Here is a 26,513-nt window from a genome sequence, read left to right on the forward strand (position 1 = left end):
GGGTTCAGCGACGAAAGGGGGATTGACAATAAAAGGTTCCCCTCGCTCGAGACGTCGGGTACTACAGTTCTACGGGTGCAAGAGTATGCCTCCTCAAGCACCCGGGCGTCAAAATAGAAGAAGTCCAAAGAAAGAATCCAAAACAAGCAAAAGGTCGGCAGGAAACGACAAGCAGATAGGAGAAGAGGGGGGAGAAAAACGAAACATAAGGAAAAGGAAAAGCGATCCGGCACAATTGGAGAAGACAGCAGCAGGAGTGCAAGGCCAGAAAAGGACAGAGGACTGCCCAACGGAGCATCACACTCCGGCAGCCGTCCACCAAGCCCCCTCACGACGCCAACGGGCCGGAAGGGGAGGGGGTTGATCAACTAAACCCAATGACTATTTTGATACGTCTTGGTTCAACATACAGCACTACAGAATTTATCTTAAATATTTACAGAAACTATTTTGATGAATGCCAAATTAACCACTTTATATAATTTCCCAAAATCACTGATACTAGTTATGCTACATGTAAAAATTAAATAATGGAAACACTAGAGTACAAAACAATATAATTATTATCTGCCAAGTTATGCATGCTTTGACCTACCTGAGACTGCACCAAGCTCTACCATGTTCCGGTCCCTCAGCGATGTGGTCGGCACCTGTGCACCACAAATACTAGTGGAGATACTCGAGCTGGACCCGCTGTGTTTGAGGATTTTGTCATGCAATATTACGTAGACAGCATTCTCACTGTTTATGGACATGGTTACTATGCTATTACTATAACAATGGCACAGGTAATGAGGTTTACATCCCAGATTTGCCTGCTTCAGTTAGCAAATATATCTCCCATGGTTAACCAGATATTCTTAGCCTGTGTAGCATGATATAGGAACTCTTCACCCTGTCCTTGGTGGGGGTCAAACCAGTCACGGTTCAAGCCGTAGTTCACCCAGGTGCGTTTGACATTAACTGCTGAAGCATACTCCACAAACTTGGATCCTTCTAAGCTTCCAAAGTACCTGTTAAAAGTATATAAAATTTGTAATACAGGTACAGGTATGGTACTGTGTCATTTTTTAAAATGGTAAATACAAAATGAAACTATAGCTTTTACTGTACTTATAAAATGTTATCTAGAAACCTATAATGGGTGTATAGTATTTGTTAATTTCAAACTTTAGTACTACAGTATACTGCAATCATAATTCACTCGCCATCACCCTCTCTCCCAGAGTTGTCATTACATATTTATTATAATGTCCTTATGTGAAATGTTAGAAAGCCAATGTCAACTTATTCTCTAATTGCAAACAGATTTTACTTGGATACCACAGTCACAATTGGTCCACCCAGAGGAGTAAGGAGCAGGGGATTGTTATGATTATCCAAACCAATGGATGGAAATACATGTAACTAAATGGCTTCCAGAACTGAAAGACATGAGTTAAGAGGAGATGTCAGAGGCATTAAATATGCCAAAGCAAAACAATAGAAGAAAAAGTGGTGATATCACTACGTACAAAATAGTAACAGGAATCGACAACAAAAGTTGAAGAAGACCAATTCTTGAGACCTGGAATTTCAAGAATAAGAGGGCTTAGATTTAAACTAAACAAAGCTGCAGAAAAAACAATAGAAAATTCATTTTTACAAAGAGTGTGGTAGATGGTTGGAACAAGTGAGAAGGTGGTGGAGACCAAAGACAAACACTGCTGGGAAGACAGGACACCACAAGAATGGCTCTTATCCTGTAACTACATTTAGGTAATTACCAAGGAAACTAAAAAGTAAGGGAAGACAGACAACTGCCATAGTTCACAGAGAAGCAAGAAGTGAAGCAGCAAACAACTCCTCAAATACTCCACTAAGTGGTCAGTTGGAACCCCTCTAGTTACAGCCGACTACTGCAAGGTGGCAGTGCCACCATGAGCTGCTCAGTCTCATGACAACACACCTCAGTAGTTTCGCTGATATTTATTTGTATGGACTGTTCCTTGAGGCACCCTCAAACAGGAAGCCGACACCCTCAGGGTCAGACTGCTGAGACCACCAGGGAAGGTAACCCTGACAAGGTAGAGGCAACATCAGCAAGCACCTAGGGAAGTCATCCCCCAAGCCCATTCAGTTCTAGGTAAACAGTGAATCAAGGTTCATATAAGTGAAGCACAGAAATACACACTAGTGAAGCAAATTCCAGAATTGGAAGAAATGCAAACAAATAGTCCCGGCAAGACAGAGTCCAAAGGATGGCAAACACTTCTCTGGGGGAAAAAAAATGGTAACATGAAGAGCACTGCTAACACTACAGCACCAGGCGCATGACTGATAGATTGCCATGATCTGTCTGTTGGCTCCTGGTGATGCTACCTGGTGATGGGGAGGGGTAACTAGAGGATTAACAACCTAACTACTGTGTTGACCAGACCACACGCTAGAAGGTGAAGGGACGACGATGTTTCGGTCCGTCCTGGACCATTCTCAAGACAATCGACTTGAGAATGGTTCAGGATGGACAGAAACGTCGTCGTCCCTTCACCTTCTAGTGTGTGGTCTGATCAACATACTTCAGGCACGTTATTGTGACTCATCGCCTGCTAACTATTGTCTCTCTTATTTTCAGAATTGCTCAGTTTTGCCTTGCTGTTATAAATTTTATCTTGTTCAGCCTCTCTAATGGCTTATTTCTCAGTTAGGATGACTTAGCATACCCTGTTCTCTGTGCCTCTATCAGGGGAACAGGTTTTGGATTCTGGTCTCTGGTAGGCTTTTAATGACTCATAAATCACATCACATCACCAGTTGTGACATGATGTGTGTGGAGCTATTTAGACAGCCATCCAGAAAACAAGAGTGGGAAGAGGGAAACCAGGAAGGCATGAGAGCAGCATCTAGGCTTAGTGAACCCTGACCGTAAACACCAAGTGAGGAAGGCATTTGCAGAAATGGAGAAGAATCATGTAAGTGACCCAAGCGCACACTCGGTAAAAGGAAGGCCAGTTGTGAACATAACACAAGAATACAGCAGACTAACCAATGAAATGGATAGGCAAGCCTGGTGGCTGCTCCAGGCAACAGCCTATTAGGTCTAGTTATCACAAGACAAGCCTGACTCCATGGAAAGGCTAAGGTAGTAGAACACAAAGTCTTCTGCAAGTAAACCTACAGGTAAACGAGGCTCCTACTAGAGAACAGGTCCAATGTGCTACCCGGAAATGAGGCAACTCAAGAGGAGTCAACTTGTTACAGAGGAATATGAACTATATAGAACAGATATCAGGTGGAATGAGGAAAATGCAAACCAACTACCAAGGAAGGTAACCCTGGCACACAGTTGGAGATACACAGCTAGAACACACACACACAACGTGAATGGCATAAAAAAACAATCGTGAAGCGGAATAGAACAATAACGAACCAATGGCCACGGCAGAACTAACGTTGGCAGGGATAGTCCACACCAATCAGCAGAAAGTGTGAGGCACAGGATGGGCCCTGGCAGAGAAAGCATGCCATCAATGCAGTAACCAGGTGAATGAGGGAGACAGACAGGATAGAGTTCCGGGAGATGATGACTAAACCACCATTTAGCTTGTGGAGCTAAATGAGAGGCCCATCCTGAAAAACACATGGGTTGAAAGATGAGCAGATGAATGGAGTGAGGTTGGTATGACTAAATGCAGGTGATCTGTCATCACCAGAGGGATGATTGGAACACATTGTACATAATGTTCAAAATCTGTTAAAACAGAATGAAATTATAGTGAGAAACTAACCACATTGCCTGGAGATCTTGATGCTCCGACAAGTATTTGGTAATGTGGTCTCGAGAACCTGTTAGAATGTTGATTACTCCTCCAGGAAGATCTGAAGTTTCTAGAACCTGTGAGAATCAGAAAAATTATTGAAAGTGTATTTATAATTGAAATATACAACAAAAAAATAAATTGTACTATAAACAGTATGTAGGAAGAGTCCAATTAACACTGCAAAATACAACTTCAGTGATGATGTACAGGCACCAACACCAGTTTGACCACTTCCTACATTACAATGCTGAGTCTTCATCTTAGGCTTGACACATAGCCCCAGCCTCTCAGTGATGAGAGGACATGCTTCCCTCACCTGCCAACAAAGCTTTATTATTGTCATTGGAGCAGACATCCAAAGGCTTTTCACTAACATTCCTTGGTATTTCTTTCAAAATAAACAAGCATCCTACCACCATGTTACTTCAAACTATAGGAAAATGTGTCAATTAAATTTTTTACCAGCAGCAAAGGCAAAAGAAAATATTGTGAAAAAATCACTGTTTAGCTGTTGCAGTGACACTCTGGAATTAACACAACGCAACATGAATTACCGTGTATTTAGTAAATAAGTTTGTTGAATAAATTTTGCTTTGTTGCAAGTGTCTTTCCGTCAACACATTTTATGTGTACTGCCCTGTTATTTTGCTCTGCTTCATTAACATCCGTGTTCTTGTTATAAACTGGGTTAAGCTAAGGGATCAAGCCCCATAGCTTCAAATACTAAATTTGGTGTGAGGACCCATTAGTTACCCTTTAGACTGATTTGTTCAGTTGAGGAACTAGCGACCTAGTGACGGGAGGTTTGTGTCGTTGGACCTCAGCGTTTGCTCTCGCCTAAAGGGTTGGGTTGCCTCCTTCATAAAGTAACCTCACATTCTGGCACCTAGCTGGGAGCTAAGAGTTGTGTGTGTAGTTTGTGATGAAAGGAATACCCATCACCTCACAATGAGGAATGGGTGATTTGGGGCACAAGCAGAGAACAAGTTCCACAAGATTCTGGGTCATAGGTGTCACCAACCCAACAAGTAGCATGGCGGAGGCAGAATGGATGATTGTCACCCTGAGGCAGGGGGGACGAATAACCATCAAATTCGCTCAGGGTGAGAGTGGGCTCAGAAGAGGTGTCCATTGTACAACCAAGCCCATAGGGGTTTTCTAGGGTTTGTAGGGTGAACGAGCCCTACAGGAAGCCCAATCACTGGGTCCAACTACGCTGGTAAACCCTATCAGTAAACTGCAGGAAAGCCCCCAGGGGTAACAGAGGAGTTCTACTGCACACACCCCAGGCTAGCCTAGTAAGACGAAAGGCAGAACTTCCCTAAGTGAACAAAGTGCCAGCAAATGAAAAAGCTAAAAATACCCCCCCCCCCCCCCTCCAAGACCTCACGACAGCAAACGAGAAGTTTGAGAGAAGCATCGGTGTGCCGTCTTTAGCTGAAGAGCTGGCAGTGCCAACCACAGTGTACCCCACCAGTCGACAGCACTCCCCTACCCAGGTCAAGATGGAAAGCCTGAACTTAGTAACTATAAATATAAACCATATAATAGAACAGGGAAGTAAGGAGATATTGCAATTTGTAAAAAGAATATTTATAGAAAATGAGGTAAACTGACAGGAAAAAGTTAAGGTTGTATACAAATAATCTTTGGAGATCTTTAAATAAGGTGTAATGTCGTGTAAAACCCACCTGGTAAAGAGAGAGTGCTACAGTTGGATATTTCTCACTTGGTACTGCTATTACTGCATTACCACGAGCAACTGCTGCAGCAACCAGCGACACAAAACTTAGCAGTGGAGCATTATCAGGACACGCTATCCCTATTATCCCCACTGCTTCATGAATCTTCAGAACAGTGCCATACATCTGAGTTTCTTGAACAGCCCCACCATATTTGTCACAAAAAGATGCCCAATGAAAGAGTCTAGCCACTGTACTGTCCACCTCCAGGCAAGCTGCTTCTGTGCTTTGGTCTGTCAATGCTACCAAGTGGTCTATGAACTCTTGACGTCGTTGTTCCAGGTTTTCAGCCCAATAGAAGAGAATCTGAGATCGATTGAAGCCTGTTCGCTTGTCCCAGCCAGGTTGAGCTTTGCTGGCTGCTTCAGCTGCATTGCGAACATCCTTTCTGGAAAATTTACACATGCAAAGATTATACAGCTATTGTTAATAATCATTTGTAAATGTATGTAATTGTAACTACTGCACCTAATTGCAATTACCAAACTGTAGTAATGAGATTATATCTAAGCTCTAGTTGTTCCATCTTCTTTACCATAAACAGTTTGGAAACTGCCAATGTTATACGCAGACCCTACACTATCTTGCAATTTACTCTGCCAACTTGTCACAAACTTAACATACTAAGTGTAATGAAATTAATTCTTGGATACACTGGTAGTTTTCCTCAGATCACAGCACTGGGATGTGAAGGATATTGATAACATAAGGCTTCCGACCCTGGCATCAGTCAAAGCAAATGGAGTTCTTAGGCCTACCGGGGACCACGAGCCAGAACCTGGCCCCCCTCAGAGAGGCACGAGGATTAATGACCTACAGAAACTCCCGTGTGGTTGGAAGTATTTTATGTCTGCCATCGACTGGGTCAGGCACCCAGAAAGGTAGGTACCCCAAAACAGACCCTATCTGGTTAAAATATTGCTACTGAATGCTGAACTTTTGGACAGAACTCACCCAAACAAAAAACGATCAAACGAGCATGACGTCACGACCATCACCGCGTCACTGTCTGAGCAGCTCCCCCCTCCCCGGGAGGGGGAAGGAGAAGCCCCTGACCCCAGCACCGGCTATCCACACCTTTAGTTCTGTGGTTAATGTGAGACTTGGCAGTCGTGCAACTCTGGCTCCAGACTTGTTTCAGTGTTGTGCCTTGTGGTATTGTCCTGTCCGTTGGTGGTGTGTGAGCCAGGAGTGTTTCACCAGTACTCGGGTTGCATGTGCCTCGGGTTCTCTTCTCTTGGTGCCCTGTAAGTACTGCCCTTGTGGCTTGGAGTTATCTTTCATAAGTCGCTTGGGACCTACCTCCACCGTGATCTTTTGTTGCTCGGTGTTTGCCTGCCCTTGGAGTCAACTGGGGTGTTTCATGCGCTTCTGTTTGCCTCCATGTAGGAGGTACCTTCATCACTGGTAGGGGCACAGGGTACCATGCAGCTTGTTTTAACCATAATGCAGCGGTGAAAGGCAGCGAAACAGAAAGGCTGGTTCTGTTCCACCTGGTGACGTTGTATTTGTGCAGGGTTTTTCATTTCTTGATCACAATATTGTAATAGTTCACTCATCATGATCACAATAACAGTTCAGCAATCAGTGGCACTCTCCCGTAAGTGAAAGGAACCCTGATACATGCAGGCCACATGAACATTCTGAAAAACTACAAACTGCAACATAGCAATTTCCAAGCCTGACTGCTTTGTCATTCTGTATATGTGCATGATGATGCTGTCAATGGAATTGACTCTCATTACCCCCTTCAGCCCAAGTGCTATACAGTTGTAATAGCTTGGTGCTTTCTCCTGATAGTTATCTTACCCCCTACAACTCATTTCACCTGTTTACTAAAGAATAAAACTCCAGCTCTTGGGCCCCCACCTTTAATAGGCAAAAACCAATGTATATATACTGCATATATAACATACAAGTACAGTATATATGAACAAAACCCAGATGTCTGAAATTTTTTCAGATTTATGACCACAAAAATAATCCTCATCGATTACCTGTTACTCTCTCCAACGAGGGCAAAAGCTCTATCGTTGGCATCATTGATCACGCGGCAGTAGTTACCATCTGGACGCTTTTGAGCTCCACCATAATATAGCTTGTATGTTCTATCCACCTGCGGCAGTGTTCTATCAATACCAACCATCTGTAAAGTTTTTAATGAAACATGTTTGTTAGAAAAGCTATGATTTAATTTATATTTGTCCTAAGATAAATATATTTCTATCTATAGGTATATAAGATATCTTTAGCCACTGCAAATGTTACAAGAAATTTGTTTTATGGGAGAGGGGGCTGATATATGCTATCAGACTGATAGCATATGTCAGTTCGATAGCTCTAGGGAGCCGAAGGGGCTCCCCCACAGTAAGCAAATATACCTAGGCCTAGTATAGCACACACACACACACACACACACATGTAGTATATTAGGCCTAGGAATTTTAGGTTCGGTTAGTTTAGACTGACTTTGCAACATATATACAAAACCTTTTCCAGTTTGAACAAATTCAATTTTGTGCCAAACAGCAAACCTTTCCAAGTAAATCCATTAAAAAATTATCCAAGGTTCTTTTATTTTTCCATTCTTCAAATAAATGTTTCTCTGCTGTCACTGTTTCTTCAGTAATTACTTAAGTGAACTTACAGGATGAGAGCTACGCTCGTGGTGTCCCATCTTCACAGTACGCTTTCTCACACAATGCTTTGAAACTAGTGATGGTTTTGGGTATCCACTGCATTCTCCCTTGTTCCAAACTTCTACAACTTTATTCATAAGAGAACTTTTATTTATCTTTGTATCATTTATTTAGTGCATGTTTTTATTGGATTTAATATGGATTTTGATCTGTTTAACACAAATAGTTTAATAGAGTAAATAACAATTAACTGATTACTATGAAAAAACATTATCAGACCTCTGGAATGGCTGGAGTGATTGAAGGCCGGTCTGCCATGTATGAAGCACCAAATTTGGCACAGTCTAGTTCAGGAGTCTCAAAACTTAGGCGGCCTTGCCATGAAGGTTTCACATACTCAAAGAGACCTGTCAAAGGTTTGTGGAAAATAATATAAGGTATTTATAATATGTTTGATAGTATTAGATCCAATATTCATAAAATCATGCATAATTTCATCCATGTACTTCAGTGTCCTTCATAAGGATCCATTTCTGTGACCACTCAATGTGGAGCAAGAATTTTGACATCACAAAAGCACGTGCCAAAAAACAGATGGGATATTTTTAATTTATTTTGGTGTAAACCCCAACTAGTTTAGGAAAGATTATGCCAGCACTACACAATACATATAGCTTAAGAGTGTGGTTGAGCAGCTCCTTTTAGTTCAGGCCACTTCTATTTTCTCTTGAGCAATGTCATGCTTTCTCAAGATCACTCAAATAGGCAGGCAGACTAGATCAACACTCACTCTTCAACACACTGGGGAGCTTTTCAACCCCCACTTGCCAGGCTATCATTGAAGGGCACCATTATCTTGAGATTATCTTGAGATGATTTCGGGGCTTTTTAGTGTCCCAGTGGCCCGGTCCTCGACCAGGCCTCCACCCCCAGGAAGCAGCCCGTGACAGCTGACTAACACCCAGGTACCTATTTTACTGCTAGGTAACAGGGGCATAGGGTGAAAGAAACTCTGCCCATTGTTTCTCGCCAGGACCACAGGATCGCAAGTCCAGCGTGCTGTCCGCTCGGCCGACCATAGCCTGAAGGCACTTTTAATTCCATGGCAATTTTTGAAAGTATTATAGATTTTATTTCACCATAATAGTTCACTCACCATGATCAGCATAATAGTTCACTCACCATGATCAGCATAATAGTTCACTCATCATGATATTCATCATAATAGTTCAATCATCATGTTCACCATAATAGTGATTATGAAAGATGGAAACAATGTAGGTTCGAAAATGAGCCACAGACAGTAGAAAGAAATTAAGGTCAGAATAGTGAACAACTGGAATGCACTAAAAAGTAAAATAGTGGAAGTAGACTCCACTGATGATATGATGAAGCCTGCAGATATACACCAGTTGAATAAGGGGTGAGCTGTAGTTCATCCCTTGCAAGTACGTATAACTATGCAAGTACAGTACAGGACATTACCTATCCCTGCAAAATGCCTAAAACTGCTGCTAGCAACAGTCAGGCTTTGAACTAAGCACTGGAGAGACCTCAGCCTAGCTAGCACTGGAGACATCTCAGCCTAGCCAGCACTGGAGAGACCTCAGCCTAGCTAGCACTGGAGACATCTCAGCCTAGCCAGCACTGGAGAGACCTCAGCCTAGCCAGCACTGGAGAGACCTCAGCCTAGCTAGCACTGGAGACATCTCAGCCTAGCCAGCACTGGAGACATCTCAGCCTAGCCAGCACTGGAGACATCTCAGCCTAGCCAGCACTGGAGACATCTCAGCCTAGCCAGCACTGGAGACATCTCAGCCTAGCCAGCACTGGAGACATCTCAGCCTAGCCAGCACTGGAGACATCTCAGCCTAGCCAGCACTGGAGACATCTCAGCCTAGCCAGCACTGGAGACATCTCAGCCTAGCCAGCACTGGAGACATCTCAGCCTAGCCAGCACTGGAGACATCTCAGCCTAGCCAGCACTGGAGACATCTCAGCCTAGCCAGCAGTGAAGTGAGGGAAAACCTCCCTCATGATGTACACTAAATTAACCTTAAGCAGGTATACTCAGGCATTTTGATTTCCTTGGCTTGAATCTGTGTCCTCTTGTTCTTTAAGTTGTTGCTTTTGGGAATGCCTCTGTTGTCAGCCAACTGCGCTAACTGCTGAGATTTCCGTGAACAAGCAACCTAGTTTTGTACTCAATGATCTGTTGCTGCATGAATTCCTTTGAAAACCTTCAAGACTTTGGAAGCTATTTAGGAAAGGCCAATTTGCAGCAAGAACCAGGTAATAAGAAATAATGATAAAATCACATTTGTTACACTAGTACAATTTGCATATTAAATATAGTTTAATTATATATTTTTTTGCTCATATTAGCAGTTACCTTCTTTGCCTCCATCCCTGCCATAGCCACTCTGCTTGTATCCACCAAACCCAGCAGCACCATCAAACATATTGTGGCAATTAATCCACACAGTACCTGCCTGTGAACAAATGAATTATTTACTTTAATTTAATATTACATCACATGATTAAAGCACAGCATAACAAAACACTATATAATATGCTTCAAGAAAAGCAGGATGGTCAAGTGAAAAATATTAAAAAGTCTAACTCCCACTGGAAGTAAACTGCAAGGTAAGGATGGGTCTGAAAGACATGGTGTGATTTTCTAAGGCTTAACAATACCAGCACTAAAGCCTGGAAAACTAATGAGGGGACCATACGTCCAGAAAAGAGAACCATAGAAATATGATCATGTAAAAGATTGAAAAAAGGCCTAACTCTACCTAATAAATACACTTTGTGAAGGAATGCACAAAATACAGGGAACTTACCTTGATCATCTTGGCAGTCTCTATGGCAAGAGTCATCTGTTCTGAGAAGACTGAGGCACCCAGGCCATATATGGTATTGTTAGCCAAAGATATGGCCTCCTTGGCAGTTCTGAACAAGTAAAGATCACTGCTAGTATTAAACATATAATGAAGATGCTAATATTTTTAGTGAAATCTTCACTGTCAACATAAACGATCTACCAGATGGAATACAGAATTATGTGAACATGTTTGATGATGATGCCAAGATAATAGGGAGGATAAGAAACTTGAACGATTGTCATGCCCTTCAAGATGACCTGGACAAAATAAGTGTATGGAGCACCACTTGGCAAATGGAATTTAATGTGAATAAATGCCATTTTATGAAATGTGGAATATGAGAACATAGACCACACACAACCTACAAATTATGTGAAAAATCTTTAAAAAAAAAAAAAAAAATCCAATAAAGAAAGAGATCTAGGGGTGGTTCTAGATAGTTTTCCATCACCTGAGGACCATAAAGAACATGTGGTCTGCAGGTGTACAGCACGCCAGCCTGTGGTCTATCTATGGGCCTATGATGTTCATATGTTTGTGGTGTTGGCTACTGTTCTTGCCAATATATTGTGGGTTGATATTTGGGCTTGCAGGTCTATGAGATCTGATAGGGTTTCAGCAGCAAGGTATCTGGTCAATGTTCCTGGTCTCATTTCAACTTGTGTTATATGGTCCAGGTGGCCCAGCATGGTGTTTCTTATTCAACTTTTGTAGCTGCCAATCTCTCCTCCTTCCTGTATATTCCCATTTATTTCTTCTTCTCTGTTATTCATTAGCTTCATGGAGCCACCAGGGCCTCCCCTAGAAAGCTACCACTGAATGTAATGAAATCCCCCTCTCTGGGTGAGCTCCAGTGGCTCCTTGACTCCCTTCCCCACCCCAGTTACCAGGTGTGTTGGTTAATGGCCCATCTGCATCGGACCGAGTGCAGGATGCTGGCTTACCTGGGATGTTGCCAGTTGGCAGCTTTGTGCATGCACACTGCAGGTGTTTCAGACTCAGTTTTGTATGAACCATTTCATTTTGAGGGATTCTTTTGTGATGTATGTTGGATGTTTCGCTGCTTCATTTTCATGAACAACGCAGTTGTCTGTAATGCCATGTCTGCTATCTGGGCGCTTTAATGGAGAGAGTGATTATAACAAGTCCATGCTCTCTCTGCCTCTTTGAGGGGGAACTAGGTTTTGGATTTGGTCTCCAGTAGGCCAACAGAACATCTATGACTGGTGTGACTAAGTATTTGGAAACTACATCAGAGACAGAGCTTTGGGTAGCCACTAGGGCTCATCCAGGAAAAGGGCAGTTCATTACATTTAATGCTGGTTTTTTGTGTGCATGAAGTACAGTTTAAGCCTATACAGTTTCTGAATTCAATAAGGTTCACTTGTACTGTTCAGTACAAACATTTTACTTCACAAAACTCACCTAAATGGCATGGCACAAAGAACAGGGCCAAATATCTCCTCCATGACAGTACAAGATGTAGTGCCCACACCGGTGATTAAGGTTGGCGGATAGAAACATCCTGAAGGAGCATCAACTTGAAATACCTGGCAAAAAATCAGAATACATGAAAAATCTGGTTAGGAATATTAAGCTGGTGTGTGGGACAGCACAAACTGGTATAAGAGTGTGAGGAAGAGCTTGGTGGAATGACCAAGTGGTAAGATCAGCTCATGACAAGAAAAGATTCTCCAGATGCAAAATAAAGGGGAATGAAAGAAAATAAAGGGAGTATTATAATAAAACCAGCATTGAATGTAATGAAAAGCTAATTTCTGGGCAAGCCCCAGAGGCTCCTTGGAGCTATCGGGCTAATGTGTGACATATTAGACCAGGGCATTAGCTATGGAGTTCAACCTACCAGGGACCAAGAGCCAGAACCTGACCCTTTCAGAGAGGTTACAGGGAGCCATAGCCCTGAAAAAGCCCCATGTGGTTGGGGGGTTTCCTTATCTGCCATCGACCAGTGTTAGGCACCCAGAAAGTAGGCATAACAAAACAAACCCAACATGTTAAGAAAATGACAACTAAGAACTGAAAGAGAGAGGTAGAACTCCCTCCAATCTCAAGGAAACAAGCAAACGAGCAAACATCACACTTCACTACCGCGCTGCTCATCTGCAAAGCCCCCCCCCCTCTCCCGAAGCACGTTACAAAGTGCTGATTCACGAAGCAGTTATGCAAGTACTTACGAAAGTGTAGATCTTTCCTCAATCTTTGACTGCTTTGGTTACATTTATTAAACAGTTTACAAGCATGAAAATGTCCCAATCAACTGCTGTTATTGTTATAAACAGCCTCCTGGTGCTTCGGAGCTCATTAACGGTTTAATAATTGTAAACAAAGCCGTCAAAGATTGAGGCAAGATGTACAGGTTCGTAAGTGCTTGTGTAACTTCTTTGTGAATCTGGCCCCTGGTCTATAAGACAACCTTTGGTTTTGGGTGCTCTTTTTGACTATTCAAGTGTCATCTTATCTGCCAAAATATACGGTAATAAGTATACCCAGGAACATGACAAACAAAGTTTTAGCGGATAACTGTAGTCGGTGACACAATAATCTAGTTATACCCACTGGAATCGAACTCTAGAGCATGGATGCTGTGACAACCATTTCAAGGGTAGCAAGAGTGCTGCAGTGCCAGCTTACATAATACTGTTGTGCATGGTGCTGCGACCTTGGTGACAGTGGAGAGTGACACAACTTGTAATGCTAGTTCACAGATTGCTAATTAGCATAGATTGGCCCTAATTGACCTTACTGCATATTTCTTATTACTGTAACACTAATAGAGGTCGCTGAATATATGGCTGATTTTCAGGTCATAGTGAGCTGGTTCCTTGGTGATTGCTTGAGTTAGACTTATCAATATCTCCCTTACCCATTAATTTTATTGACAAGCCCATTTGCAAAGAGACTTATTGGGCAAGGGGTCAGGTCATTAGTGGACTGTAATTCCTTGGTTTCACGGAGCATTTGAAGAATGTCAACTAAGAAATACAGTTCATATAACAATCATTATTATTGTATCAAACAACATATCATTGCACGAATTCCCAAGGCCAGATGTGGTATTTGACCAATGAACACTAAAGTAATAACTCAGTTGCACAAACCTCCAGCACCAATCTGGGTACCAAAACTTTACCCATACAACTCTGGATCTGAACTGACTGAATTTAACAAAATATCTTATGGTAATGGCAAACAAATGAACAATATCATAGTGAGAAAAGTGTATTCCCTTCACTTCCTGTCCTGCCTTATAATGGCTTCCACTGCTTTCTTGCTTAGTTTTGACTTCATAACCCTTCAGGATGGACCAAAATTACATAATTTTCATTTCATGTACAGTATGTGGGTTAAGAGATCTAGTTGTACAGATTGAAGTGAATTCTGAGGTAAGAGGAGGAAAGGAAGTCTGAAATATACAGGAAGGCAAGTGAGAGAAATTATGCATGTGAAGAGAGAGGGGCAAAGGAAAAACAATGAGACAATTTATATTTTACACCTTACAAAAAAAAACTATCAAGTGTGTCTGCAATATGAGGAATTATATAAAAGAATCAACTATAAATAACAAAGGGTTATAATGGATGAAGAAAAAAACAATATTACTAAAATTTACCTCTGCTCCTTCCTTACGAGCATAATTAACATACTCGGCAATAAATTTATGCTGTGTTGGATCAATGATGGCTCCCATATCCATGGTTTTGTCTAAGGATGAACCCATCCTCAGTGTCTTCATGCGTTGCTTTACTTTTTCAATAAACCTATCAAACACAGGCTCTTGAACCAGGAGGCGTGAACCAGCAGAGCAAACCTGAAATGCCAACATTTATAGTTGTAGCTTTTATACCTGAAAAGCTTTGGACTGAAGAACTTTGATTTATTTTATGTCTAATTCTAGTGTATGGAATATGTACTCTTCTACCCCAACAAATTATTCAATTCTTATACATGTCAAGTTATGAGCAAAAATGAGGTAGAGAGAGCAAACCAAGAGAGAAAGTATAAATAATATAGCAGTCAATTTAATAGTACAATACAGAAATGAACAGTCGGAAAGAGCTGGTATCTTCTGGAAACATTTCATAAAAATACTCATGTAAAATCAGTCATTGCTGGCAGACTTGTCTGAATTACAAAAGTCTCAGTTGCCTCTTTTCTGGTCGTTGATGTGGTTGGAGTTGGTCTGTGGCTCCAGGATGGCTTCCCTCTCTCCCTTGTAACAATATGACCTGCTTAGTGTGTTTGAAATGATCCCCACTGTGTAACATCATAATTGGCTTTTAGTTATAAATATACAGAGTCGAGTCATGATATTTTGTTACCAGTCTCTGTCAAAAGATCACACCTTCAATGTACTAAGTTGCATCTTAACCCAAGTGGTCAGGTCTTGTGGTCAACATTTAAAGACCAAGTCAGATACTATGATCTGCTACTCTTATAACTGGAGTGAGGTCACATGTAATGCCTTGCTTTATGGTAACTGACCAACTGTGAAACCTTTGTTTGCCATACTGAACATTTGATAACCTTAGGCTACCTCACTGAGTGGAACTTGGCTCCCTAGCTTTCAGCTAAATACCAGAGCAGTTTAAAAACACGGACATGCAGTGCAAGAGGCCGAACACAAGGTACCATCTGGGAGGTGAAATCCTGCACGAGTCAATTAGAAAGATCTGGGGGTTAATATCACACCGAACCTGTCCCCACATCAAAAAAATATCAGCGGCGTATGCTAGATTGGACAACATAAGAACTGAGTTTAGAAACTTGTGAAAAAAAACATTCAGAACTTTTATACCCCTTATGTCAGACCAATCCTGGAGTATGCAGCTCCAAGCTGGAGTCCATACCTAGTTGAACACAAAACAAAGTTAGAGAAGATTTCAGAGGTATGCCACTAGACTAGTTCCAGAACTGAGAGGTACGAGTTACAAGGAAAGGCTACGGGAGCTAAACCTCATGTCCTTGATAGACAAGAGTAAGGAGAGACATGATTATCACCTACAAAATTCTCAGAAGAATTGACAGGGTGGGTAAAGAAACTATTTAGCATGGGTTAACACAAACAAGGAAACACAGGTGGAAATTGAGTATGCAAATCAGCCACAGACACATTAGAAAGAATTTTTTCAATGTCAGGGTAATTAACAAATGGAATGCATTAGGCAGTGATGTGGTGGAGGCAGATTCAATACACAGTTTCAAATACAGATATGATAAGAGCCCAATAGGCTCAGAAATCTCTATACCAGTTGATTTGACAGTTGAGAAGCAGGACCAAAGAGCGAAAGCACGACCCCCACAAGCACAACTAGGCGAGTACCATTATGTGAGTACATGTAATTACCCATCCAGATAGAGTAGCCTCCCTCAGAGAGCTACCCAGTAGTCTCCCACAGGAGTCTTCCTGTCAGAGTCCAGATTTTCTGAGAAGCCTAGCTAGGAACCCTTGGTGAGTTATGGGTGCAAGGTGATGTATTGTTGTGTTGATGTTTGTAAATATCAAGGATACAGTTTCAGTCAGGTAACATCTCTGAGTTCTGTGAGTTCACTCATGTTCGTATCTTTGACTAATATTTATAAATGTACAGTAAATCCCTGTGGAGTAGTGACAAGACACTCGCCTGGCATTTCGTGAGCAATTTGTCATGGGGTTCATATCCTGGCCAGGGAGGATTTACTGGGCATCAAGCCATAACTGTAGCCTCTGTTTACCCAACAGTAAAATGGTTGTTAAATGATTAAGCGGGTCGTATTCAGGGGAACATAAGATTAAGGACTTGCCCGAAATACTACACATGCTAGTGGCTGCACAAGAATGTAATTAGAAAAATATTAACTATTAATGGTACTGTACACTTGCCTTTGAATGAAAGATGGTATGTGCTTACTTTAAAATCCAGTTAATGATGTCCAGGAGTGAAGGGCACTCACTGAATAATGTGATTATGATTTTCATATTATCATTGCATAGAGATAACAGGTTGAAAGACAACTTCATTTTATTTATAAAGAAAAATGAATAATATCATCATCTACCCCTTTACCCCTTCATTCTTATTCTATATCCCTTTCCTGCTGATCCTTTCTCCCTTTATCCCATTATCCTCCTTTCTCTCTTATACCTGTTTCCCTTTGGTGATCCATTCCCTTACCTCCCTAACTCTCATTAACTCCCCTTACTCTCATTTCCTCCCATTCCCCATTACATCACCTAGCCATTACAGCTGCTCTAGTACAATGTACCCACCTGTTATAACCGTGCATAGCCTTGTTTGCAGGAACACCAGGACTTTTCTTATCAGAGCAGCTGAAAGCCTTGACCAAAAGGAGCTTTTCATTTACAATTAAAGCTATATTTTGTTTAATATTTTGGTATACTGAAGCTTATTTTAATTCAATACTGTACCTAAATCTTCATTTATATACATCTATACTTACATTAAAAGATTTTATTTCATATTAGTTACCTGCCCTTGATTGAACCAGATGGCGTCAACAATGCCCTCAACTGCTGAGTCTAGGTCTGCAGAGTCAAACACAATTACAGGGCTCTTCCCTCCAAGTTCTGCGCAGAGAAAAGAAATGAGAGTAATCTTGCGTGAAATATTTCTTTACAGTGAAAACCTTCAGTCATCTACAATGGCAAATAAAATTTAAACATTATACAATAGATTTGTATTCAATAAGATACATTTCAACTGCATATACATTTTTTTTTTAATCCTTTACAGTTTTTCTTTCAAAACACTGCAAAAACCAGCATTGAATGTAATGAAACGCCAGTTTCTGGGTGAAACCTGGAGGCTCCCCGGAGCTAACTGGGCTGATATGAATGTATTAGACCCTGGCATCAGTCTAAGTGAATGGAGTTCTAGGCCTACTGTAGACCACGAGCCAAAACCTGGCCCCCCTCAGAGAGGCACGAGGAGCAATGGCCTATAGAAACCCCCCGTGTGGTTGGAAGCATTCTATGTCTGCCATCAACTGGGTCAGGCACCCAGAAAGGTAAGCACCCCAAAACAAACCCCTATTTTGGTTAAGTGCTACTGAAAGCCAAACTAGTGGACAGAACTCCCCAAATGAAATAAGCAAACGAGCACGACATCACCATGTCATCGCACCACTGTCTGTGCAGGTCCCCTCTTTCCGGGAAGGGAAAGGGAGGACCCCAGACTCCCACCCTGGCTATCGACACCCCAGGTCTGAGGCTGGATGTCAAAAACACAAAAAACTGCCATCCAGAGTGAGGGAGGGATGCCGGGAAGCCTCCTGGTCGCACCCAGAAACTTGCGTTTCATTACATTCAACGGTGGTTTTCTGGGGGGAGCCCCTTTGGCTTTCCGGAGCTGATGATGATGATGACAACACATGATGCACCCCCGGCTTAACCTACCGTGCATCAACAACCCAAGGACCCCCAGAAAGCAGCCGTATAATTCTACACCAGAAAAGAAGGAGACCGCTGCAAACGAACAAACCTACCACCAGGACTGAAAGAGCAGAAGCCCCTGCACTGAAGGAGAGCATGAAGCTCCCTGACCTGACCCCCAAGAGGTCAATGCCAACAAGAAAAAGAGCCCTGGAGAAACAATTCCACCTAGAAGTAACGAGACATCCAAGAGTTAGTCAGCTTCTTGTTGGACAAGAGGGAGGAGACCTCAATATAAGCCTAACATGTATATATACACTGGCTGCCTGTCCTTAACACAATGAATTAAATTAAATTAAATTACCTATCAGTGACTACAGCATATGTACTGTATATGCACTCTCCTATGCTGAGGGAGAGATGTCTAGAAAAGCATGCTTAGGACTTTTAACTGACCCTAAATTTTAGCAAAAATATTTTGGGTTGTTCTAGGAGATAAACAAAAAAAATCCATCAACACCTTAAATACTAACCAAGTGAGAGTTTCTTTCCAGTGCCTGCAGTGGCTCTCCTCAGGACCTGGCCAACATCAGTAGAGCCGGTAAATCCCACTTTATCAACATCTGGATGAGTTGCAAGCATGGAACCCATTGCGCCTCCACCAGTTATCACATTAAACACTCCAGCAGGTAACCTAAGAATTATCCAACATAAATTATTAGTCCAATACACACTGCAATCTATTACTGCACAAACACACAGTCTTCAGAGATTATACTCTCTGGAGAAGTGATAAAATAGAAAAAGGTACAAGCACAGCTAAAATGATGAATACATATTCAAAATTACATAGAATAAACATTCAATATCTTTACTAATGTTCACATTCTAGAATCGACAGCCAGTGGGTAATCTCTTAACTAGTTACAGTATATTGTTATCATTCATGGTTAAGGAAGGGATTTCAATACAAACAATATTAAAACATCTTTAAAATTAATAATATTTGCCCTCTCATGATAAAATATATAAAGAAACAACTTTCACAGCAATTTTTACAATGTAAATAACAGTTTCCTCCCTCGCTCTCTCCATATTCCTTACAGTTACCTGTGGTTACTTGCACTGGTTCCGAATATCAACGTCCCCACGGCCCGGTCTCTGACCAGGCCTCCTGGTTGGTAGTCTGGTCAACCAGGCTTGCTAGATCTGGCTGCTAACACCCTGATGTATGAATCTCAGCCATATTAATCAGGTATCCTTTGGAGGTGTTTATCAAGTTTTCTTTTGAATGACATGAGAGGTTGGCCAATTATGCCCCTTATGTTTAGAGAGAATGTTGAAAAGTCCTGGGCCTGTGATGTTGATAGTTCTCTCTCAGCATACCTATTGTACCTCTGATTTTCAACAGGGGTATTTTGCACTTTCTGCCATACCTTCTGGTCTAATGTATACCTTCACCATACCTTCACCAACTTCTGCTTGGTGAACAGAGGCATCAGGTTCAAACTAACATGTTCATTCATCTCACTCTGACCGGGTATTGAATTCAGAATAAAAATAAATTAATATTTCCTTATTAAAAGCCTTAACATTGTGTCTGCACATCTCTTCAGACACATGGTAAAATCTTCCCGTGAAATAGAATTTACGTACCCAGCCTCAGCACAGATCTCGGCAAAGAGGAGAGCCGATAAACGGGTATTGGTAGCTGGCTTCAAGACAACTGTATTACCCATCGCCAGAGCAGGACACACCTTCCATGCCAGCAGCATTAATGGGAAATTCCATGGGACAATTGCACCAACCACTCCTAATAGAAAAATAAACACCTAAGTAATTACAATGCTATCTTGCGCTTAACCGTTACACTGCAGAATTAAATAAACAAAAATCAGAACAGAGAAAAGAAAAAAATATGAGTAACCATACTGAGTAAAATGAAGTGCCCCTTTATGAGTGGCAACTTGCTAGCTTACTTTTATCTCACCTCATCTCACCTTTATCTCACCTACACACGACTTGGGTATTGGTTTTTGTTTTTATATATGGGTATTGTGATAGGCTACGAGTGACTTGACTCAGAAGGACAAGTACCCATTCAAATTGTGTTGTTCCCTACTCTATGGGTGGGAAGAGAACCCATATGAAAAATGGGTTCTAAGCAATCAATCCAAATTTGCATTATATGAACTCAAAAGTTCATATGATGCATTTGTGAGCATTTGTGACCAGTGTATCCTTATTTCCTTATATTTCTTCAGCTTATTTGCACTTCCAGCTTCTATCTTTGTTGTTTTATCCTATTTTCTCTCAGCAAGACGCCAAAGAGATGCAGGATGCCAAAGCACAATAAAGACCTAACACAAGGGTCGGATGCAAGTGATACAGCACCGGTGAAGACAATACAGCAAGTCCAGTAGCAGCTGAACGCCACCTATGCTCACCCGTGTTATCTCCAATTTTTATAGATGATACATAGATGAATCCTTTTCTGGGTTCAGTGATGATGCATCTGATAAAAGTAGCATAGATGGATAGTGTTAGCGGCTTCCATGGTGGTGTTTTCCATCAATCTTTTCAAGAATAGCTGAATCTTTTCCAGAATACCTCACAAAGCGATCTTTTCAAGACTACGTTACAAATCCATCTTTTCCTATAATCTTTTCAAGACTATCTTACACTTCACAAGCTTGGCTACATACCATCTACAGGTACTAAAGCCAAGAGTGTACATGAATGTGTTATTTGCAAGCACACACAATGAAGAAACAGGAAGCGAAAATCTGTTTGTTTGTGGTGCATCGAGAGCAAAGTCGCGCTGTGTACCATGGACTGCTTCTTTGGTTATCACTCACTTCCGAAGTACCGAGTGTGTAATACAGTATGTTACTGTGTAGTGTGTGGAAACTGTACATAATGTAATATTAGTGAATTTTGAACAAGTAATATGGCAACAATATACAATACATTAATTATGGACATTACTGACACATGTATCACAATTCTATGGAACATTATGAACATTCTACAGTACTGTATAAATATTGTAAAGGACACATGTATGTATCAGATACGATACAAAAAAATCATTATAAAGCATTGAAAATACATAGCAATATTATTTGTAAATATATTTGTGGCAACTCGCGAGGCTTGAATGGCCCGCACGACCGCATCAGGGAGCTTCACACACGGGTGACCAGCCCCTGATGACCGATTTTTTTTTTTTTTTTTTTTTTTTTTTTTTTACATGTACATGTTGAGGGAAGGGAATCTATCATTTTACAAAGAAAAAGTTTGTGAACACTTGATTTTCGACGCACAGGGAGAATTTCACAATAAACGCGGTGCATCACAGAGTTTAAAGTGCCTGAACCTAACCTACCTGAGGACCCACCAACAGAAAATGGGACATGTCAATTTTGCAAGCCGCTACCATTTTTAGTACATCAGTTTTCGGTCTCAGGTAATTGCACCTGGGTAATTACACAAGGACAAAAACTGAAGTATTATAAATATAAAGTCAAAGGTAATGGATACAGTATGTCAAAATGTGATATACTATTAGGAGGACGGATTGGACAAGAACCTGACATGTATGCAGTCTTCAAGATTTTGCCTTAAATAGAATCATTATTTAAAAAATTTGTTAAGACATATGATTAATTTTTGGGGCAATCTCTTCTATACAGTAATGTTAAAAACTATTTTTTTTTTTAAATATATGTGATGCCACTTAATACTTTATTAAATCTAAGCAAGTGGACCCACCAACTGACTTCCAGCCAACCATCTCCGAGTCCATCAACTGAGCCCAGCCAGCATGGTAGTAAAGGTGTCGTGCAACTAAGGGTACATCACAGTCTCGTGTTTCTCGAATGGTCTTCCCATTGTCCATGGATTCCAACACGGCCAGTAGACGAGCCTGCTTCTGTACATGACGGGCAATACTGAAAAACAAAGGTCATCAAAATTGACAGTGTATCCTCCAAAATTTAAACTACTGTACATCTTTATGGTCCCTATCCAGATTTGCACATACAGTACTAGTAATTCAGGTTTCTGAATAAGCCCAATCTGCACCTTGCATAAAAAAGGGAAAATCACAGCACCAACATTTACCCCCAAGCAATCTCCTATGCTTCCCATCCTATTCCCCCTGACTAACCTTTTTGTCACAAAACACAGGCCCTGTTATTGGAGTCATGTCACATTATTTGAATGCAGTATAATTCAATGTCAGGTTTGTATATGTATCTAGTAACCAGCTGACACTGGATAATAGAAAATATATTACACTACAACACATTTAAGATATCCTACTTAAAACTTACACCGAAAGTCTGGACCAAAGAGCTGAAGCTCAGCCCTGTAAATACAATTAGATGTGTATTGAGCATGAGGGCACATAATGGATGGAGGTGAGGCAGGGCTGGGGACGTAGTGCTTACCTAACACTGACAATGATGCTTTACTCTGTATTCTCCACCTGCTATCCTTCTTACACACACACACACACACTGCATTTTTTTACTTTACTGATGTTGAAATTCATTGTAATATCTAGTCTTAAAGTTGTGGATGGAGGTGGCTTTTAAAACTATTTTCAGTACATTCCACTTTGTGACCAGTGTATCCTTATTTCCATATATTTCTTCAGCTTATTTGCATTTCCAGCTCATACATATGTTGTTTTGTCCTATTTTCTCTCAGCAGGATGCCAAAGGAGAGCATTAGCAGAATGCCAAAATGTTAAGCGAGGTGGTGGAGGAAGTCAAGCCACTGGGTGTTTCAAAGCGTCAAATGACAAAGAATACCAGGAATACGGGACACTACAAGTGTAGTTCACGTCCTGTAAATATACTTGGGTAATTACACACTCACCCTGTGGCAAAATCCAAGGAGGATTGATTGGGAGCCAATCCATAACAGTTCACCCAGCAGCAATTGGGGATCAAAGAGTAAACCAGTTGGTGGCTACATACAAGCCTTACTTGTAGGTAAAGGTTTACCACGAGCTATGGGAAGGGAAAGCTCTCAGCCTTCTATCGAGAGTCAGAAAGCACCTACTCCTATAACCACTTGAGTAAAAAGTACTAAAATTGATCATCCACAGAGTCCAGAAACACAAAATGACCATTATTCACACCCAGTTAAAGTGTCCACTAACACCATGAGCAGACTACACAATTAAGCAAGTTTCTAAGGAAACACAAGTCACTTAACCGAATAGTGTTGATCTCAGCCTGAATAAAGCGCACAGGGAAACAGTCAGGAGAAATGTGAGGCATACAGTCTGGGCACTCTGCTGACATTCAAGTGTTGGTGCCTGGTGATGACTGGGAACAGTGAGCAGGTGGACTAACAATATAGAGCACTCTTTGGCAGTCTCTCCCATGCCAAGAAGTGCTCACATCAGTATTACCCAGCAGAACAATTGAAAAGACCATCAATGCACCTGTGTGAAATTTACTCTCTCCTAACTGGGCCTACAATCCTACAATCCTGTCCCTGGTAACAACAGAACCTTGCCATGAGGAGAAAGTTTGATATGGCTCAAAATATATAATATAAAAATTATATAACCAAGATATTCTCATCAAGAGTTTCTAGTAATTGTAATACCACCAATATTTAATAATACAGTAATGCAATATTGTAGTAATAATAAAAATAATAATAATAATAATAATGCACTGTACTGCAGTCTAACCTACTAGGTGTAAATATTATTAATAATAGTGTATGTAGTACCTGTACAAGTAGCGAGCTCTTGCATGGCCTGATAGAGCACTCCAAGTCTTGAAGGCTTTTTTTGCTGCAGCAACAGCTTGGTTGACATCCTCCTGAGTACCCTGAATGGTTGATGCTAAAACAGACCCACTGCAAGGATCCTTTGTCTCGTATGTCTTCCGATCGTCAGGATGAACCCAAGTGTTGTTAATGAAATGACCAAATTTCCGACCATGGTCATCAAGCCAAGCCTGTAGATTTATAGAAGTAAAATGACTACAGTATGCTAATATATTTAAATACATCAGACTGTATAATTAAAAAAAATGCACTTTCAATCAATGACGGTGCTTTATGAGCTTGTTAATTTGGATCTCTGTAACTCGGACCTTTGTGTGATTAAGACAAAATGAAGTCCAAGTTTTTGACTACTTAATTCACAGAAATCCGGATTACTGGGTTTTGCTGTTGGGTTACTAAACGACATCTGCTGACCAATGTTCATAACACAAACTGCAGTACTGTACATTAATCATGGGACAGCACTGCCTTAATTGTGACAAAGCTGCTGTGTACAAAAAATCTGCGTTGAATGTAAAGAAATGCCATTTTCTGAGTGAGCCCTGGAGGTTCCCTGGAGCTATCGGGCTAATATGCGACACATTAGACCAGGGCATTAGTCAATGGAGTTCAGCCTACCGGGGACCACGAGCCAGAACCTGGCCCCACAGAGAGCAATGGCCCTAGTAAACCCACCGTGGTTAGGGGTTTTCCTTATCTGCCACCGACTGGGGTTAGGCACCAAGAAAGGTGGGCATAACAAAACAAACCCTGCATGGTATGAAAATTGCAACCAAAACCAAACAGAGAAGCAGAACTCCCTTAATTCCCAAGGAAACATCACACCGTGCCACTCGTGAGTGGGAGGGGGAGGGGGAGCGCCGGACTCTCCGTGCCGGATACCTAGAACCTCCAGTTTGGAGGCTATGCATCAAAACAGCATGAAAACTGCCAACTAGAGGGAGGGAGGGAGGGTGCCAGGGAGCCTCTGGGGCTCACCCAGAAAATGGCGTTTTATTACATTCAACGCTGGTTTTCTGCGTGAACCCCCGTTGGATCCTTGGAGCAACATAACCAAAGATATGTAAAAGAGGGACTTACCTGGGAGGCAACTGCCAAACGCACCTCAACTCGAAGGCGAGACAACTGATTGCAACCTGCAACACAAATACACATACAAACACCCAGGCCTAGGAACGTTAACCAAACTGGGCACCCAGGACCCTGTTCGACCTCCAAAATCCCCGCGCCCGAATATCAGCTCAAGACATATTGTCGAAGACGGCAGCCCGAGCAGCAAACTTCCAAACGTCATGGGCACGAGGATAAACCACAGGCTGAATAGACGTAATGCTGCAGACGACCTGGGAAACCCGAGCCCTGGAACAGGGATCGAGGGAAACCAGATGAACCCAAAGCACATCCCCGGCCACAGAAACCGAGGCGTGCGCAGGCAACGGCGAAGAGCCGCAACCAAACACAACACATGATGTATCCCGGGCCAGACCAACCAAGCATCAATGACATCTGTATCTCTAATAAACCCAACGTACCTTCTTGTATATAAATAAATAAATGACCCAAGGACCCCTCCGGAAAGCAGCAGTCTCACCAAACATAGACAACAACTGCTTTGTTGCAGAGGATATAAGTCACATCGTACACGAGACGAATTGCCAGCGGATTTTGAAACCTACTTTACCAAACCCAGCTCAACCCAACTAGGCCAATACAGCTTAACCTAAGCTAATACAACCTAGTATAACAATATTTATGGTTTTACCAAACAGAAAACGAGCTTGGTCGAATCGTCTCACGTTGGAAACGACCATACCCCGTCGCAGCACCATGGATCAGCTGACGCCATTAGCACGACATCCTGCCCCACAGTGAGGAGAGTCTCCCTCTAACAATCGCCTCTGCTTAGTCGCCGCTCCTCCATCTACACAAATCAACATTTGAAATCTTGTCATTGTCAACATTAACGCGTCTCCCAATATTTGTACTGGTGCAGTCATCGAGAGGATAAACCCTTCATGCAAACTGCATCTACCATCAAGAAGACATGTCAATTAATCTATCTAAACACTTATGTCAAGATCTGGTAATGCATGGGCGAGCAAGTCACATACTTGCGCTACTTTATCATCCTCCAGAGCTGGTCCATATTCCATTGTATGAAATATTGTGGCCACAGAGTTGGTGGGCTGAGCCTTAGTCTCCGGGTGTCCGGCCATCCTTGTTGATAATCATCCCCC

The 26,513-nt window shown here is 41.7% G+C and overlaps 1 protein-coding gene across 1 annotated transcript; it reads right to left on the minus strand.

Moving 5' to 3' along the window:
• Window positions 1-595: 595 nt before the first annotated feature.
• LOC123747085 (aldehyde dehydrogenase family 16 member A1) lies at window positions 596-26,513 on the minus strand. The gene is made up of 15 exons (XM_045729093.2): window positions 26,388-26,513; window positions 24,217-24,446; window positions 22,234-22,412; window positions 20,116-20,272; window positions 18,993-19,153; window positions 17,558-17,655; window positions 14,701-14,898; window positions 12,495-12,619; window positions 11,028-11,136; window positions 10,574-10,673; window positions 8,461-8,588; window positions 7,540-7,688; window positions 5,492-5,930; window positions 3,768-3,874; window positions 596-1,013 (listed from the first exon to the last, which is right to left on the minus strand). Exons 1-15 carry the CDS (start codon window positions 26,490-26,492, stop codon window positions 821-823), a joined length of 2,478 nt encoding a protein of 825 aa, XP_045585049.1. The 5' UTR covers window positions 26,493-26,513; the 3' UTR covers window positions 596-820.

Source organism: Procambarus clarkii, chromosome 87 (genome assembly GCF_040958095.1).
Source record: "Procambarus clarkii isolate CNS0578487 chromosome 87, FALCON_Pclarkii_2.0, whole genome shotgun sequence".
NCBI classification, from domain to species: Eukaryota; Metazoa; Arthropoda; class Malacostraca; order Decapoda; family Cambaridae; genus Procambarus; species Procambarus clarkii.